Genomic DNA, 18,218 nt, shown 5'->3' with positions numbered 1-18,218 from the left:
GTGCACTCGGAGTAAACAGGAAAAAATATTAGGAGTCCTCCTGTGGGGGAGGGATGACACGGTGCACAGCAAAAAAAGGGATGGTAGACTGTATCGCAATAGAAAAAGTTTTAATGCTCAGTGATAAAGCACTACTAAGCGTGAAACGCGTAGGAGCTTGCCCACTGTGTGGTTTTTTACATGATGCTATGCTATTTCACTGAGCATTAAAACTTTTTCTATTGCGATCCAGTATACCATTCCTTTTTGTGCTGTGCTCCGCGTCATTCCTCCCCCATGAGGACTTCCATGATTTACTAAGTAAATCAGGCTCAAAGTGCAAGCTTAGTAAAGCCCTACTTAGCATTTGTTTTGTCAAAAATGTAGAAAACTATGTTTTGTCGTTTTTGAGGGAAAGCATCAAAATCTAATATTAAGCCAAACTTGGTACTTTTTCCCCACTGTTATGAGGACACATTACTTACTTGAGTTTCATAACGAATGGCAGAAGTATGTTTTATGTGGAACCTTTTAACAAAGCGCATTTTTACAGATATAGCTTTACATTAATGCGGTAGTTAGATTTATGTCGTGGTAGAATTTTCGTGGCACTTTCTCTCTGTCTTATTTAGGGGTCCTGCCTTTTTGTTTTATATGTTTTCAGTGTGTTATACTGTAGTTGTAATGAATAAATTGTTATATTTTCTGGGATTATTTGGGTATGTGATGGGCTAGTTTGAGGCACGTTTAAGGCATTTCTGCATTGACTAACGACCCATAGGATTAACACAGCAGGGGTCCCTGGCAGTCCAATTCAGTTTGAATGGGACTGCCAGGGACCCCCGCTGTTAATCTGATGGGCCATTAATCAATGCAGAAATGCTGGGGCTAGTTTAAGGCACGTTTAAGGCATTTATTCAGGCTGTAACTGGGTCTTTTTGGCGATTGCCACTGGTTTGTGTTAGAATAGTCGCAGTCTCTACTGTACATTTATATATATATATACAGTGGTCGACAAATCACCAAAAAATCTACTCGCCGAACACAAAAATCTACTCGCCACCTAGTACCGCACGTGTGCTGCTTGGGCCAATAGGAGCTCGCCACGATGTTAAATCTACTCGCCCGGGGCGAGCAAATGTATAGGTTTGTCGAACACTGTATATATATATATATATACATACATACATACATTTATATATACACACTTCAGCAAATGACATTCAAGAGGTGCCTAATGTACTACATTACATATACAGTATGTAACTGTATTAGGCTCAAGCTCATATAGCTATGCAGCAAATATTTTAGATATATAAATAGTATTTCATATAACATATAAATAATCATGTATTAATTATATTAATCAAATAACAATAAACATTTTCAATACCAAATACTGTACAACATTGCATATCACTGCATGGATACTGAGCTGCTTGGGCTTTAACGTGCCAAGTAGATGCCAGCACGTTGCAGGAAATATCATTTCCAAATTATTTTGACTTGGATTATCTTCATGTGGCAGAAAATATATACATGTCATTTAGTTTTGTGGTCTTCATCATTTTAAAATGAGTTAGTATTGCTCCAGGTTTCAAATAAAATCATTTAGCAATCTCAATTTGACATTGAATATGTAAATATCTTTCAGCAACCCTGGCCTGCATTGTCATTACTTTGCCCTGGTTTGTCAATATTTTTTTTTTTATAAAATGTTGTGTAAATGAAAAAGTACAATTTAAAATGTACCTAATGAATGTTGAATGAATGTTGACTATACATGTATTGCCGTGTGCTGCTTTCAAGTAAGTTTGTAGCAAAGCTTAAATATGACATTTTCCATGCTATTTTTAAGAGCTTCTCTAGTATGATTGACTTGTGATAAGTGCTTTGTTGACAACACACAAGAGAACTGTATCCGTAATGGCTTTCTTCCCCATTTTCTATGTTGATGCCGGTCTACTTTTTAGAGAATAAGTTTATTTTTATATTAGTAAAAATGTGACATTGTGGCAGAAACAAAAAAGTTTTGGGATCAATGTAATCAGGTTTTAGTACACCTATAGTTAAGTTTTATTCAGCTGCTAAATTAGAACTTTCCTGCCCCCCTTTGTCGTCTCTTCCTGCAGGAAGAGGAGATTTCAAAGGAAAAACTAAGAGGCCCCACACCACATGTCTGCATTGAGCCCTGCAATATTCCCAGAGGTTGCACAGCATAGTTTTGAGCTCTACTGCTCAATTCTGTCGATTCTTGCTTTTTGAGAATTATTGATGGATGAAAAGAACGTGCAAGTTCGCAGCGGATTCAAATTTCTGTAAATATTTCACCCATCTCTAGGTATGATCCCACATTTAATGGAGCTTTTTGGATCTAGCCTAAGCCTGTCAAACTCAGAATAGGTTGGGCGCCAATTCTTAAATTCGACTGCAAGACTCGGGCCGCATCATCAGAGGAGCAGAAGGAAAAAAGGAAAGTAGCCAACAGCCTAATTCCGTAGGTGACATTTTTACGCTAAATCCAAACATCAGTAAAATGTTTACCTTTATTTTCCGGTACTCAGTTTACATCGATTGCAGTGATGTAACACACTCACTGACACACGTCAAAATGGGACTCTTTCCCCTTTCCCTAACCTCATGAAGAGCTCACTGCCTTGCTCTCTCCCCCAGCTCCTACCACAACCTATCGCAGAGTTCTCCCCACTCTCCGGTCTAACCCCTCCGCACTCCACACTAAGGGCCGCCTCTCTGACTAACCAGTCAGTCACCGCTGAGGCCGGTCTCAGCAGGTGCACTGTTGCTGGTTGCATCAATGCCTGACCGGTCAGTCAATGACAGAAAATAGACGGATGATTGATATGCCTGATCTATCCCCAAGTGCACTCATCCATTTTTCAGGTGCTGGCCTATGGTCATTAATGATTACAATATAATTGTATTGCTTTAGGCGCCGATGGCTAAAGGGACGTAGGCAAGGTGTCAGTGAGTTGACACTGGGATTGGATCCGGGTTCAACTACTTTAAAGACAGTAACATTACCACTGGAGCAAGAGACTACTGACATTATTAATATGTGACTAAATGGATTAGGAAAGATGGAAATGGTAACTCTGCAATTGGCAATTAGATATTTGGCAGACCTTTAAAAGATACAAAGTATAGTGACACATGAAATTATTTTGCACAAACCAAGATGCCAGTTTTCAAAAGATTTAGTAGAATGTATCCACACTTTAACAAAATATAACATACGTTGTTTGTTTGTTTGTTTGTATGTATATATATATATATATGTATGTGACCAACAAGAAAAGAAAGCGCCCGATCCTAGTGCAGCATGAAAAAATACAATTTAATAAAAATGAATAAAACCAACAAATGCGAATCCCCTGATGAAATCACTTAGTGTGAAGAAACGCGTAGGGAAGAGCGTTTTTTAGTTGCTGCCACACTGTGATATACCATTATACTCTAACCATACTGCCCACTTTACTACGGACTGCCTTTGGGAGTGCTGAGAGACTTCTCCGATCAGCCCCTGCATTGCGGGGTCACGAACTACAGACCTCACATCCGGAATACACTGACATTGTGGAGATCTTATTCCTGTATCCCCTGCTGGATGTCGGTTCGGAAGAGCTGAGACTACACAGACGGAGAGAGAGCGCGCAAACAAAGGCACAGCGTGGGCGGTTGGCGAATGAGTACAGTATACTCATTATATGCTTTTATTTATCTTTTGTTTGTGAGTTCGCATTTGTTGGTTTTATTCATTTTTATTAAATTGTATTTTTTCATGCTGCACTAGGATCGGGCGCTTTCTTTTCTTGTTGTTCACAGATTTCTGGGAGTTCGTTGGTCCTTGCGGAGAGCAGCCAGATCCTAGCATGGACCCTTGGTTTGGTTGATATATTTTTTCATTTTTCATTTATATTTTTATTTTTATTTTTTCATCTTCATTTTTATTTTTACACACTCAGTGTCATTTTTGATATTTTTCTATTCATTAACAATTGAGTATCATCCAGGAGGGATTCATTAGTGCAGTAGTTAAAATCACCAACATATGCCATTTTACTATATTTGCATTGTTCACTGGCATATATATTTTTTTCATCAGCAGCTTTTTAAACATTGGCACTTAGCATTTTACCATATCATAATGTATGTATTTTTTATTAGTGTGAGTCACTCAGCCAAATTATTGTTTCACTTACCTTTGCCATTCACCTTTGTTTTATATACTCAACACATCCCATTTGGTTATTTAGTGTGAGTTTACACCTGAGGAGCGCAGTCTATTCTTTGTTTGTAATTATATATATGTATGTATTCATTCTTGCATCTCTTGTAGCAGTTGAATAGTGAAACTATAAAATGACAAATGTAAGACATTCTGAGAAAACACACATCATATTTACTTTCTCTTTGTTATGTTTAGGATAGATGTCCCTTTACATATATCTTTATTATTGCATTGATATTAAATTTATTCATGACTGTGATTACAAGATGTATCACAGAAGGTACTTAGGTGTGGGGATAAAGGGGTTAAATCTCTACCAAAGCAACAGCAAACTCTTCAAAAAGCCACAAGATAAAGTGATTTCAGGTACCCAGATGAAAGACTTAAGGCAAGGTGCTCTTCATCTTCCTACAGAATAAAAAAGGTTAGAAGTGGCCTGCAGTAAAATAACTGACAGTGCTCAACGCAGTATTGACTTATGCTTTGGAGCCACTGTGTCTCTGCAACTACCATAGCATGTAGTTTATTTTTTTTATTTTTATCAAAACTAACATTCTAAATAAATCATCTTACCATTGTGAAGCCACGTGTCATTTTTGTTTAGTGACTTCACATTTGCTCCCTTTATAAAGCACAAAAAGAAGTTTGAAAGTATGTGTATTATTTGTTTTGCTTATGAGTACAGTTTCGGTGCATATGAGTATTTCTTAGTAGACTACAGTAATTAAGTGTGCCATAAGATCATATGTATTTTTTTTGGTGTTTATGTAAGGCTTTTGAGCTTTCAAAAAATTATATGTGACATGTCACATTTTAAAAGTTAATCTAAAGCTAAAGGTTTGCAAAACTAACACGTTGTCAACATTCACAAATATTGGGTTGGAGTGGAGAAAGTACATTCCCAATATATATAGAGCACTTGGGAATGTACTTTCTCCACTCCAACCCAAATGAGCACTCAGGCTTGGCTTGTGTAATACGAGCTTGAGACAAAAGGTGGCACTGAGTGCTCATTTGCATGTCATTTCCCAGAATCCCTTGCTGCAGTGGAAGCGCTGTATGCTGGGTGACAATGGGGAAAGACAGGGTTGCAGACCTGTCTAAGACATGCAAATGAACATACAGTAATATACAGTAATATTTACAGTTGCTTTATGCTTTACTGTGGAGGGTTTTTGTCACTTTTTTTACCCACCATAACCTTAATGACAGTATATATATATATATATATATATATATATATATATATATATATATATATATATATATATATATATCCCCTCAAATCAACTTTGAAGTGGAGAGATACTTGAGCTACTGTAATAAAGGAGCACACTTAAGTTATTTGTTAATAGGATATGCAATGTATATTATAATGACTCCTATTCTCTGGCTAATATTGTAACAGAAAAGGTTCCCTTATATCAGGTGTGCGCAAACCGGGGGGGCGCAAGATATTTAGCAGCGGTTGCTGAGGCCCAGAGCTCTTCCCAAAGGCATTTAAATTAAATGTTGGTGGATCGTGTGAGGCCTCTGCAGCTTCACTTACCTTGTCTATGGTGACGCGTTGCCATGGCAACGTGGCATCAAATGACATAGTGGGGTCATGTGACTTCATGTTGCTATGGCAATTTGCCATTACATGACCCTGTGGCGTCATTTGATGCCGGAGACCTTGCAAGGAGGGGGGTGCAAGCAGGGGAGAGTGCAGACAAGGGGCTCAGGTGGGAACGTTTGCGCACCCCTGCCTTATATGATGCCCTCAAAGGCCTTCACTAATAAAAATGTTTTAACTTTTAATGATAATAGATAAAATAAACTATGAGAGTTTAACTAAAAATAAAAACTAATTGGAGCAGCGATGCTGTGACTAAAAATAATGGGGTACTAAGCCAGGGAATAAAGTACGATGTGGAATATAGGTGATGTGAGAAACACAACATATAGTTAAGTGTAAAGTACTAATAAGGAAAGATCCCATAAAATTTTGATAAATAATACATACTCGTGCAGTCTAAAAAACGTGACTAAGAAAACAAATGGAGGCAGAAAAATGAACCGACCTCCGTGCTCCTAAATGTTATCCTAAATCTCCTAAATGTGCTCTTATGCCATGTGCCGTAGTGTACTTTGCAGTGTATGTGCAAAGTGTGTGAGATACCTCAATACTATCCTATAAATAGTGTCAAAGAATGTATACTGCATAAAGCTAGTGGCTACACCTTGGGATCCACATCATAGTTTAATTATCTATAGATGAATCTGTATGTATGAGCCCCGCTGTGGCTGTCCACAATCCAGCATTCAAAATGTTGCAGCTTGCTCAGAATGGCGTTTCAGTCACGCTCATTACATCATAGTGTCTGACGTCATTACTACCAGACACGCGTTTCGTTCTACTGAACTTCTTCGGGGGTGGAATTCTCTGGCCCTATTTTTCTCTCTATGTCCCTCCCATATCAGTATAGATGTATGGGATTAAACCCCGCCCAGTTGGGCAGAAGATAAAACATTCAACATCTCAGTTTCAGGCTACCTATTGCTGGGCAAAGCAGGAGATTTGCCTGATGTTCCTAGTGCCATGTTTCCTTTGTTTGACCAGTGATCCTAGCCATTGTGCTAGAAATTATTCTCACTTCATTTGTGGTATTCAGCAGTAAGCTACAGTATGCACTCCAGGGCCATAGTTATGGAATCTGGCACCTCTGGTGCAGCCTAGTAATGTATGCTGTCTCTGACCTTTATGATCTAATACAGTGATTTTTCACTGGGGTTCCGCAGAACACTGGGGTTCCGCGAGCACCCCTCAGTGGTTCTGTGGCAACCAGGTGGGGGAGAGCTGGGACAACTCTCCCAGCTGTCCGAGACCCGACGGCGCGGTGGCACACCCAACTATTAGTGACACGGCATCTGCAACAGCATCTGCCCGGTCACTGCTATCTTTCCTCTCCCTGCTTCTGTAGTCACCTTGATGGGAGGGAGAGGAAGCATTAGCGCGGGCTCTCAGCACCGGCTCCCTTAAAGAGATGGTGTATCTGTTTATGTGTTTGTGTGGGGGAGGGGGAGTGACAGTGTGTGTCTGTGTGGGGGAGCAGGAGAGTGTGTGTGTCTGTGTGTGTGGGAGAGAGGGAGAGAGTGTGTGTCTGTGTGTGTGTCTGTGTGTGTGTCTGTGTGTGTGGGAGAGAGGGAGAGAGTGTGTGTCTGTCTGGGGGAGGGGGAGTGAGAGTGTGTGTCAGTGTGGGAGTGCAGAAGAGTGCTTGTGTGTCTGTGTGGGGGAGAGAGAGTGTCTGTGTGGGGAGGGGGAGAGAGAGTATGTCTGTGTGTGTCTGTGTTTGTCTGTATGGAGGATGGGGAGAGAGAGTGTGTGTGTCTGTGTGAGGAAGACAGTGTATGTGTGTGAGGCGGAGAGAGTGTGTGTGTATAAGAGAGGGGGAGTGTGTGTGTGTGTGTGTGTGTGTGTGTGTGTGTGTGTGTGTGTGTGTGTGTGTGTGTGTGTGTGTGTATGTAGGAGTGTGTATGTGAGTATGTGTGAGCACGAGGGGGAGTGTGTGTGTGTGTAACTGAAAGGGGGAGAGAGTGTGTATTGAAGAGATAGGGGTGAGAGAGGGGGAGAGTGAGGGTAAGGGAGAAAGTGTGGGGGAGAGGGTGCGTAAGGGGGAGAGTGTGAGGAGGGAGAGACAGGTGGCGGGGTGGGGGTGGAGGGGCAAAAGACGGGGTGAGTGTTGCGGTTCCCCAGAATTTCACAATCGAATTTTGGGATTCCCTAACCAAAAAAAGGTTGATAACCACTGATCTAATAGCTTTCACTGTGGAGGGTACTCGTGATATTAAAAGTTGAGTTGGATAAAAGCACTGCCAGTGAGCTCTATTTATACTCTGTTAGCCCTGCTAGAGCTGCATGCTCTGTGTGAGTACTGTAGCCGCTTTTCATTTATGTGTGTACAGAGCTTACAATTGTATGCTGCTACTTAAGTCTTTGTTTGCTCTTAAGAGCTGTTATTTTATTTCTGCTTTATATCAGGCTTTTCTGTTTCTCTGGTTTTGATCAGAGCTGTTGCTCCAAACTGTTTTTCCTCAATTCAGGGCGTTGCCTGTGTTCGCTTAGCTTTTATAGGGCTTTGCTGCTGGCTGGGGGAACATTTTTCTAGTAGAATTTTTTGGGTCTCCTTATAAATTTCCGCTTCAAGCTGTTTGATGCTGGATCTTATCATTACATGTCTGAACTATGGTCTAGAGCAAGGGTGCACAAAGTTTTTGTCCTGTGCCTCCCCTGCCTGGTCTCCCCCTGCTCCCGTCCCCCCCCCCTCCCGCATGGCTCCGGTGTGAAATGATACCACAGGGTCATGTGACATCACGTGACCCTGTGGCGTCATTTGATGCCGGGTTGCCATGACGACGCGTCGCTGGATGGTAAGGTAAGTGATGTCGGAGTTTTACAGAAGCGTCACGCGATCACTAGCATTTCATTTAAATGCCTTCAGGGAAGTCAGGGGCCTCTGTAACGGCCGCATCCCCTCCCCCCAGAAAATCTTGCGTCCCCCTGGTCTAGAGCAGGCATGTCAAGCTCTTCTGAGTTTGACATGCCTGCTCTAGACCAGGGAGACGCAATTGGCTTGGCAGCCAATTCTTAAGTCCGACTGCAAGGCTTGGGCTGTCCAGGAAAAAAATTAAATACATACAGTAGTCATTATATAACCTACACGTACACTGTTTTCCTATTAAATATGTAAATGTCACTGGTACTCTTCTTTCTCCCACCCCAAGAAGTAGACTGCTGAGGTATGTCCCTATTAATTTCGTACTGGCAAAGACGGGACACCAAGAGAAAAAGGAATTATATTTACTGTTAATTGCGTTAATCCAAGTTCCTCCATACCAATACAAATTTCCCTCCCTAATAGAAGGTTTTGTCCATGTTTTGTCTGTTTTTATGCTGTTGTTCTTATTCTTTAGTTGCTCAGCTAGACAAATAACTTATGTGAGGAGCAAGAAGCCTTATAGGGGCTGGTACCTGATTTATTGAACGTTTTGTTCTCCCCCAACTGGGAAAAAAATCACAGGGCTGTTTAAATCACCAGTTTTGACAGCGTTGCTATCATGGTATGCAGAAAGCCCAGAATACCTGTGATAGCAAACTTTGTAAAAATGGTGAGTAGCCAGTGACGTGATGATCACCTCTCTGAATAGCGCTCACCCGGCGATTTCTTTCTGCTGCAGAGAGAGAGAGAGCCGCCTCTCCCTGGGCAAATCTCGCCAGAGATCAAACATTTTTAATATAAAATGTAATACTAGTGTATTGTAGCAGGGGGCTACTGAGCAGAACCTCATTGATTTGAGGTCCGGGGACCCCCTGCTTCCTGGGATACAGGCCCCGTTATGGGGTGCATTTTATTCCCACGGTCACGTGACGCAGGACATTTAAATGTATAGGAGACACTGGCACCCTATAATGGGATATAGAGAGAGAAAGGGGGAGCACAGGTTGAAGAATTTGGGGTATCTGGAGTATCCAAGTAGATATTTGTGGGTGTGTTTGAAAGATATAATAAATCACTTACACGGCCTTGTGTAAATGCTCTCACAGCAAGGTTTAATTGTCTTGGTGTTCCCTCGGTCGGTTTACTTCTTCTTTTCAGGACTTGGTTTTCTTTCTGGATATCTTCAGCGGTCCTCGGCTTACAATGAGGATGTCTCCCTCGGAGTCAATGGATTAAAAAACAATGTTTTAGAGGGGGATACATACAGTATTGATAAAGTCCAATGATATATATATATATTTATATTTGTAAGGCAGTAAATACAGGACATGGCGGTCTCCTGCTCAACGGTGTTTTGGGACCAGGCACAATACTAGGACACTACTAAGGTGGTACAATCCACGCGGGACCCACCCAACTAGAGGCGCAGGCTTCACGGGTTGCAGTACTGTATCGGTGGAGCCCATCATCCGCAAGCCCAAGCCAGGCCTCTCAGGCATGGACACGCCCGGCAGGTACCTTCTCCAAAAGTGCACCAACTCACATAGTATAGTGGCAGCGCTGACCACATAGAGGGTGGGGATATAACCTTGGGGACACTTAGGTGGTAGAGTGACCGAGTACCTCATAAGGTAATGTGGGGACTGTGTACAGAGTGGAACTATTGAAGGGGCAGGTTACAGCCATGCGTTGCAAGTGGGTAGCTGTAACCAGTAGCCATATATATAAGTTGCTATCAGTAAACTGTTATTCTGTGTTACCCTGTATGTTCATTGTGTGATCGTATACCTATATATGTATATGGGTCCTGTAACGGGCAAATCCACATACTGTAGTAGGATCCATTACAGGTGGAGGTGCTGACGAAGATTCTTCCAGAATCCACCCCAGGCTCCCTGCAGCGGAGGCTCAGACCTCCTGAGAGCCACAGGTATTGCACCACACGTACACCGTAGACACGTATCACACAGATGGTGGGGATACATGAGCTACATATATATATATATATATATATATATATATATATATATATATATATATATATATATATATATATATATATATATATAAAAAGTCATGTGGAAAAGAAAGTACACCCTCATTGAATTCCATGGTTTTACATATCAGGGCATAATAACAATCATCAGTTCCTTAGCAGGTCTTAAAATTAGGTAAATACAACCTCAGATGAACAACAACACATGACATATTACACCATGTCATGATTTATTTAACAAAAATAAAGCCAAAATGGAGAAGCCATGTGTGAAAAACTAAGTACACCTTATGATTCAATAGCTTCTAGAACAACCTTGAGCAGCAATAACTTGAAGTGGTTTGTGGGTATTTGTTTATGCACAGCTCTCTTACGGTCCAGCCACAGCATTTCAATAGGGTTGAGGTCTGGACTTTGACTGGGCCATTGCAACACCATGATTCTTTTCTTTTTCAGCCATTCTATTGTAGATTTGCTGGTGTACTTCGGAGCATTGTCCTGTTGTATGACCCAATTTCGGCCAAGCTTTAGCTGTCAGACAGCTGGCCTCACATTTGACTCTAGAATACTTTTGTAAACAGAGGAGTTCATGGTCGACTCAATGACTGGAAAGGTTTCCAGGTCCTGTGGCTGCAAAAACAAGCCCAAATCATCACCCCTCCACCACCGTGCTTGACAATTGGTATGAGGCGTTTGTGCTGATATGCTGTGTTTGGTTTTCGCCAAACATGGCGCTGTGCATTATGGCCAAACATCTCTACTTTGGTCTCATCTGTCCAAAGGACATTGTTCCAGAAGTCTTGTGGTTTGTTCAGATGCAACTTTGCAAGCTTAAGCCGTGCTGCCATGTTCTTTTTAGGGAGAAGAGGCTTTCTCCTGGCAACCCTTCCAAACAAACCATACTTGTTCAGTCTTTTTCTAATTGTACTGTCATGAATTTTAACATTTAACATGCTAACTGAGGTCTGTAGTGTCTGAGATGTAACTCTTGGGTATTTTGCAATTTCTCTGAGCATTGCACGGTCTGACGTTGGGGTGAATTTGCTGGGATGTCCACTCCTGGGAAGATTGGCAACAGTCTTGAATGTTTTCCACTTTTGAATAATCTTTTTCACTGTAGAATGAAGGACTTTAAATTGTTTGGAAATGGTCTTTAACCGTTCCCAGGTTGATGGGCAGCAACAATTGCTTCTCTGAGATCATTGCTGATGTCTTTCCTCCTTCGCATTGTTAACACACACCTGAATGCTCCAGACCAGCAAACTGCTAAAACTTTGGCTTTTATAGAGGTGGTCACACTTGCTGATGATCAATTGATCAGGGGCATTTGATTAGCAGCACCGGTCTGCTACTTAGCATCTTAATTCCTATGGAAGCAGTAAGAGTGTATTTGTTTTTCACACATAGCTTCTCCATTTTGGCATTATTTTTGTTAAATAAATCATGACACGGTGTAATATGTAATGCGTTGTTGTTCATCTGAGGTTGTATTTACCTAATTTTTAGACCTGCTAAGGAACAGATGATTGTTATTATGTCCTGATATGTAAAGCCATGGAATTCAAAGAGGGTGTACTTTCTTTTTCACATGACTGTATATATATAGATGTAGAGGTATCAGTACCATGTTAGCCGAGCTTTAATAATCAAAAATTAATAGACGATACCGTTATGTGGCTAAAGAAATGCTTTTATTTGTGCGAGCTTTCGAGATACACTGATCTCTTCTTCCGGCGGTGTTACATTTAATAAAGCAGACAATGGGTTTACTCCAAAACAGTGCATCTTGGAATGTGACTAGAGCTCATACCTCCCTCCTGTGCAGTGTGTGATTTATGACTAGAGGTGTTCAATAGTCGGTGTGTGTGTGTGTGTGTGTGTGTGTGTGTGTGTGTGTGTGTGTGTGTGTGTGTGTGTGTGTGTGTGTGTGTGTGTGTGTGTGTGTGTGTGTGTGTGTGTGTGTGTGTGTGTGTGTGTGTGTGTGTGTGTGTGTGTGTACGTATGTAAATATAAATAAATAAAGAGCCCACTGTGTATACAGCGCTTTACAAAAGGTGTGTGTGGAGTGGGAGTGTATATCAATGGATACACAATACCGTTCTGTGGCTAACAAACACCCTCTCACATTTCCACACCTACCCACACCATTAATATACACTCCCACTCCACACACACCTTTTGTAAAGCACTGTATACAATGTGGACTCTTTATTTATTTATATCTACCTACTTACATCCCCTGATGAAATCAGCATTAGACTGATGAAATGCGTACACGTAGGGTCACGTGATCATTGTGAGCAGTTGCAGTGAGGAGTTGTTTGTAAGCTGAGAGACACCGGAGTAAATTGCCGCTGCACACAGAGAAACCAGCAAACCCCTCTACAAAGGATCTTGAGATCACAGCTATGTGTTGCCGGAGGACACTTTACAAGGTGACACCACGCAGAGGGAAAGTTTTGCTACAGTGGTTGGAGCGGAGCAGCGTCCCTGAAGAGCATGTTGGGGCATGAGATTGTTCTCATACAAAGCGCAATTTAAATGGATGTTTGTGAGTGTTCAATTGTAAATGTCCAAGGTGTATTAAATCTTTTATACGTTATCACACTAGGATCGGCGCTTTTTCTTCTTTATATATATATATTGTGTATATATATATATGTAGCCCCCTGTAAACAGCACAGGCTATACCTATCTTCCTCCTACTGTGGTAAGTCCTGTTAAGGGCAGGCACCAGTAGTATCATGGGTTTTCCCCCTTCCAAGCCCTGCCCTGAGTGGTAGATGCAGGCCCCTGACTCTGCTGCAGGCATGAGACAGAGGGGAGGTTCTGCTGGCATCATGAGGGGTGGGGCTGACTCTATTTAGCAGCAAGCTCCTGTGAGTGACTGTCTGTTCTGTCTGAGGAGTTGGAGGAGACAGTGCGGTCTCACCTGTGCAGTCGTACAGGAGCAGAGAGAGGAGAGGAGAGACTCAGCCACTTTGAGTAGAGCTGATAGTACCATAGACCCGGTGGACCAATGCCCCTCACCCCAAGTCTGGGGTGATGGGGGGAATCCATTCCCCACCCAGAGGATAACCTCGGAGGTGGGCAGCGGGGTATTGACGCCCCAGCACAGACCATACTGTAGGAAGAGAGACTTGGAGGGAAGGAGAGGAGGAAGGATCGGTGAAGGGAGGAGAGCGGAGTAATCCGCGGGACATTGCTGTTGTTGTTGTGGCTGCTGGTCGCCACTACATTTGGAGTCGCTGATCTGAAAAATAAAGAGACAATACTTTTATACAAAGACTGTTGTGTGAGTCTGGATCATTCGCCCTGGGACCAGGGTTCACTCTTCTGTACAGGTCCTATCCCATATCCCTGGGAGTATAGAAGATGGAGGCGCTGCACCACTAAGAAAGCATGGAGGCTACCACCCCAGAAGCCTGGTCCTGTCTCCCCAATAACAACGCGGGAAGCTCAGGCCCTCCTGTTCCACGCAGGTATGCACCACCACTACGCATGTAATCTGCCCTCACGCACCCTAGACACCACAGATGAGTCTGGGGGGGAGGGGAGGGGGGGGAACAAGGGTTACATATATATATATATATATATATATATATATATATATATAAATACAGGCCCACCAACAGGGTGGGTCTGCCTGGGTTGGCGTCCCGGGCACTGCAAGTTGACCTCTGGCCAGGTCCATCTGGGAAGTGACATGGAATATATATATATATATGTATATATCATGGTGAACAGCTATACATTCAGGCAAGCTGTATACTGGAGGACACCCAGGAGAGCTGGTAGAGGTGCAGCGGAGTGGAGCCAGAGAGACGTAGAGAAAGATCTGGGCAGACCGAGTAAATACCTGTCTCAGAGGTTTCTCAAAGAGTCAGACGGAGGTTTGTTGCTGCGGGGTGTGGGATTGGAGGACGACTCGGTGGATGGCTGGGGCGCTTTAAATGGCTGGGGCGCCAAAATCATCAGGCACATTATATCCAAAGGAAAATACTTGCAGCGTGAAGGTCCCATCACCCATTGTAACTTTGGAGCAGTACACAGTAAAGGTACTGATAAAATCTGGTTCCAATTATAAGACACCGAACACTCCTCAAGCTTACACCTACAGGACTCCTCAATCAGCAGGCACAGAGACATTGTCATAATATCTTTATTTCCATCCGATTCACTCCTGACTTCATTAGCAACACTGTATGTTACAAATTTGTTTCTGTTTTAATACTGCTGCCCTTTATAGGGTAAATAGTGTTGGTTTAAATTGGGTTCAAAGATCCATTTAATCATACATCAATACACTCTTACTTAACCCACTCCTAATAGGATTCCTGCAAAATTACACAATTTCTAATTGCACCGGATGCTATCTGTATCATTAATATCTGGGTTTTTGTGTTAAACCCAGCATTGTGACTGCATTGTTAAGGATTTTGTAACCCCTATGTTTCTGTGCACTTGATATTCATTTTAACATATATATACATTTTACTCTCTACCAGTAAATTCAATGAACTAAGTAGTACTGTAAATACAGTAAAGTACTATGGTCATTTGTGTAGTATCAGCACACACTCATCTGTGCTATCTGTAGTATATATAATAATGTTGGACGTTAGGAACTTTCTTAGTACAAACAATGAGCCTTTATTACTCTCCATTGACACTTCTCTGCTCTGCAGTCACATATATTTATATACAGTCTGTTTCTTTTTCATCACCTTGCTTGCACTATTTTAGAGGTCTTCCCTCAGTGTCCTTCACTTAACATCAAGGGAGGTATTGAAACTGGCCTTGGCATGGAACAACTCACCCGTCCCCGTTCTGCATAACGTCTGTCATGCTCTTTCACTATGAGCCCCTTTTTGGTCCTTGGCCAGCTGAATGCTGTCAAGGGATCCATGTCCCGCTTCTGTATTCTAGCTGCCCCTTCTAGGCAGACTGGTACTGAGGCCACTATGGACCTGCAGAGCTAGTCATCACACCCTGGACTCCCTCTCATAGGGACCTCTGTAGAGTATTTGCATCCTCTGCTGTGAACTACTGTATCGGTGGGTACTCTCTGAAGGAACACTTTCTCTAACTACAACAATAAACAGGGACAGGTCCTTCTTACCTACTTATATATTCAGGAACATATCTATACTATAGACAGTGAGGCTCCTCCACTGTTACTCCTCAGCAACCTGCGTTGCATAACCTTCTCCTTATATATACTATACTGGTGATGTCACTATCACCAGGCAAAAAGTGGATGTGGCTTTGTTTCAGCCAATGTCACCCAGTACCATGTGTGGGGAGGGGCGTTACACAGTATGAGCCCACATATAACTCTCTAAGGCTCTTAAGCCTGGTAGTTCCAAAAAGGGGGGCTACATGTGGATGAATAAGAATGCTTGACTGTTTTTTGTTAAATAAAAATATAAATGTAACTGAAACCGTGGTATGGCCAAATATAATTACATTCAAAATGTAGCCTCAATGTTAAGAATATATATAGTGTTAACTGATGGAACAACACAAAACATTTTTTACTATCATACAGGTTACTTGATTTTGTACTGAGATTTCTTGAAAACATAAAAAGTAGGGCAGCCAACATCTTGGCCAGGACCCAGGGTTGTTGAACAGAGGGAAGGGGTCTCTCCCCCCATGTCAACAATCCCCAAATCCCCCCCTCTATCACACACTATCCCATCTCTCTCACACAATCCCCCCTCTCTCACTCTCCCTTCTCCTTCTATCTCAATCTCCCTTCTATCCCCTTCTCTCCACACTCTCCTCCAACTCTCACCCCCTCACTCTCCTCCTCCTCCTAACTCTCCCCATCTCTCACTTCCCTCTCTTTTCCCCTTCTCTCTCACTTCCCCCTCTCTCACGTTCTCCCCCCTCACTCTATCCCTCTTTCTCTATTGTCTCTCTCTCACTTCCCCCCTACCCTCTCTCCTTTTGCCTCCTTCCCACCATTCCTCCCACCCTGAGCCCAATCTGTAGAGCAGGGTCCATCTGGGCCACACCTGAAGCTGGAGGAGACCAACCTAGGTGTCCGATACTGGTTTGCTTAACCTCCGGGTTCAGACTGTGCTACCCCCCCTGTCAGCGGTTCAAATAACAACTCATTAAACAACAGAGAGAATGGGATAACTACCAAAAGTCAAGGATAATTAGCATGATAAACTGTAACACATTTGAATATTCTTGTTTTCTGATCTATGTGCTGCTATGAGTAGAAGAGAGTATCAAAGCTGTAATCATGAATTCAATGTAGTGATTGTGCTATGTTATCTCAAGTATTGTTTATCCTAAATCAAACAGTCTATAATACACTTAGCATAATCACAATATTTGAGATTCTTGTAATGATGTAAATCACTATAAAGGTTTATAAAGTAAATAATGCTACTTAGTGTGGGATACTGGTGTGCTAACCTGTATGTTTTACTAGACAACATTATCATTTAATTTAAGTTAATACCAATAAACATACTGCAGATCTTAAGATGTCTGTTGTGAAATACACCCCCCCCCCACCCCCTCAAAAAAAGCACATATGGTTTTGATTGGGAAGTGCAATTTTTTTTGTCTTGCCTTAAATTTAATTAATCAAGCCACGTGCTCTCCATAAATCTATGCATTTCTTAATTTTTATGACAGCATTCATAATGCTTCATTTTGAAGCCTTAGCTCATTGTTGGTATGAACCTTCTGTACAATGTATTATAATTCTGGTATGTTCCAAGGGAAAGTTCTGCACATAATATACGTACTGTATGGGTATGTTTATACTGTAGATCAACATGCAGTCATAGCCATGTCCAATTATAGTGTTTGACTGAGTACATTGGGTCTTTAAACAGCTCATATAGGCCCAGATTCACAGAGGTCAAGTAAAAGGCCATAGCGCTCACATAGGGGAAAATAGGGTGCTCAACCACAGCCAACTTCATCCAAATGTCTTAGAAAGACTCCATAGAAGAATAAGTGGGAGTGGGTGCAAATAAAATGACCTGTGAGTCACTCAAGGACATAAGCAATAGGGTATCCACTTCCAAATAAGGATAATATAATATAGCGCTCACATATGCTGCTCATATTTGCACCTGTTAAAGCAAGGTAGCATTTGACTAAAAAATATTAATGGTTGCCTTTTCTACCAGGATTTGTTTGGACAGTAACATCCTGGCTTTATCTAACATGGACTAAACTTTGATTTAATTTGTATGGTACATTTCCTTGTCCAAGTAAAATAATTTGCGGTGGTTTTGCCTTTTCTAGGCTGTGGAATTTGGAACACCCCAGGATGCGGTGTCAAAGCCAGATGTCCCAGACCACGTTCTCTACACAATTGGCAGCTGTTTTCTTATAATTGGCTCAGTGGGTGTAATAGGAAACCTGCTAGTCCTCTATGCATTTTACAGGTACAGTACTAGAGTGATACATGCTGTATAATGGTTGGACTAATAGCACAGTAATTACAAGGACATGTGTAGTACTATAGTCTAAGGCAGGG

General features: G+C 42.0%; 1 protein-coding gene across 2 annotated transcripts in view; it reads left to right on the top strand.

Annotated features, from left to right (window-relative positions):
• Positions 1-18,218, top strand: part of LOC142499857 (melanopsin-B-like) — a 142,413-nt gene that overhangs the window by 46,296 nt on the left and 77,899 nt on the right. For both annotated transcript variants that reach the window (XM_075609881.1, XM_075609873.1), the window contains exon 2: positions 17,984-18,126. In XM_075609881.1, the coding sequence (XP_075465996.1) occupies positions 17,984-18,126 (143 nt within the window). The remainder of the gene's footprint in view (positions 1-17,983; positions 18,127-18,218) is intronic.

This window comes from Ascaphus truei, chromosome 1 (genome assembly GCF_040206685.1).
Source record: "Ascaphus truei isolate aAscTru1 chromosome 1, aAscTru1.hap1, whole genome shotgun sequence".
In the NCBI taxonomy this organism is placed as follows: Eukaryota; Metazoa; Chordata; class Amphibia; order Anura; family Ascaphidae; genus Ascaphus; species Ascaphus truei.
Note: the sequence above shows the minus strand (reverse complement) of the source record. Positions and strands in the feature narration are given on the sequence as shown.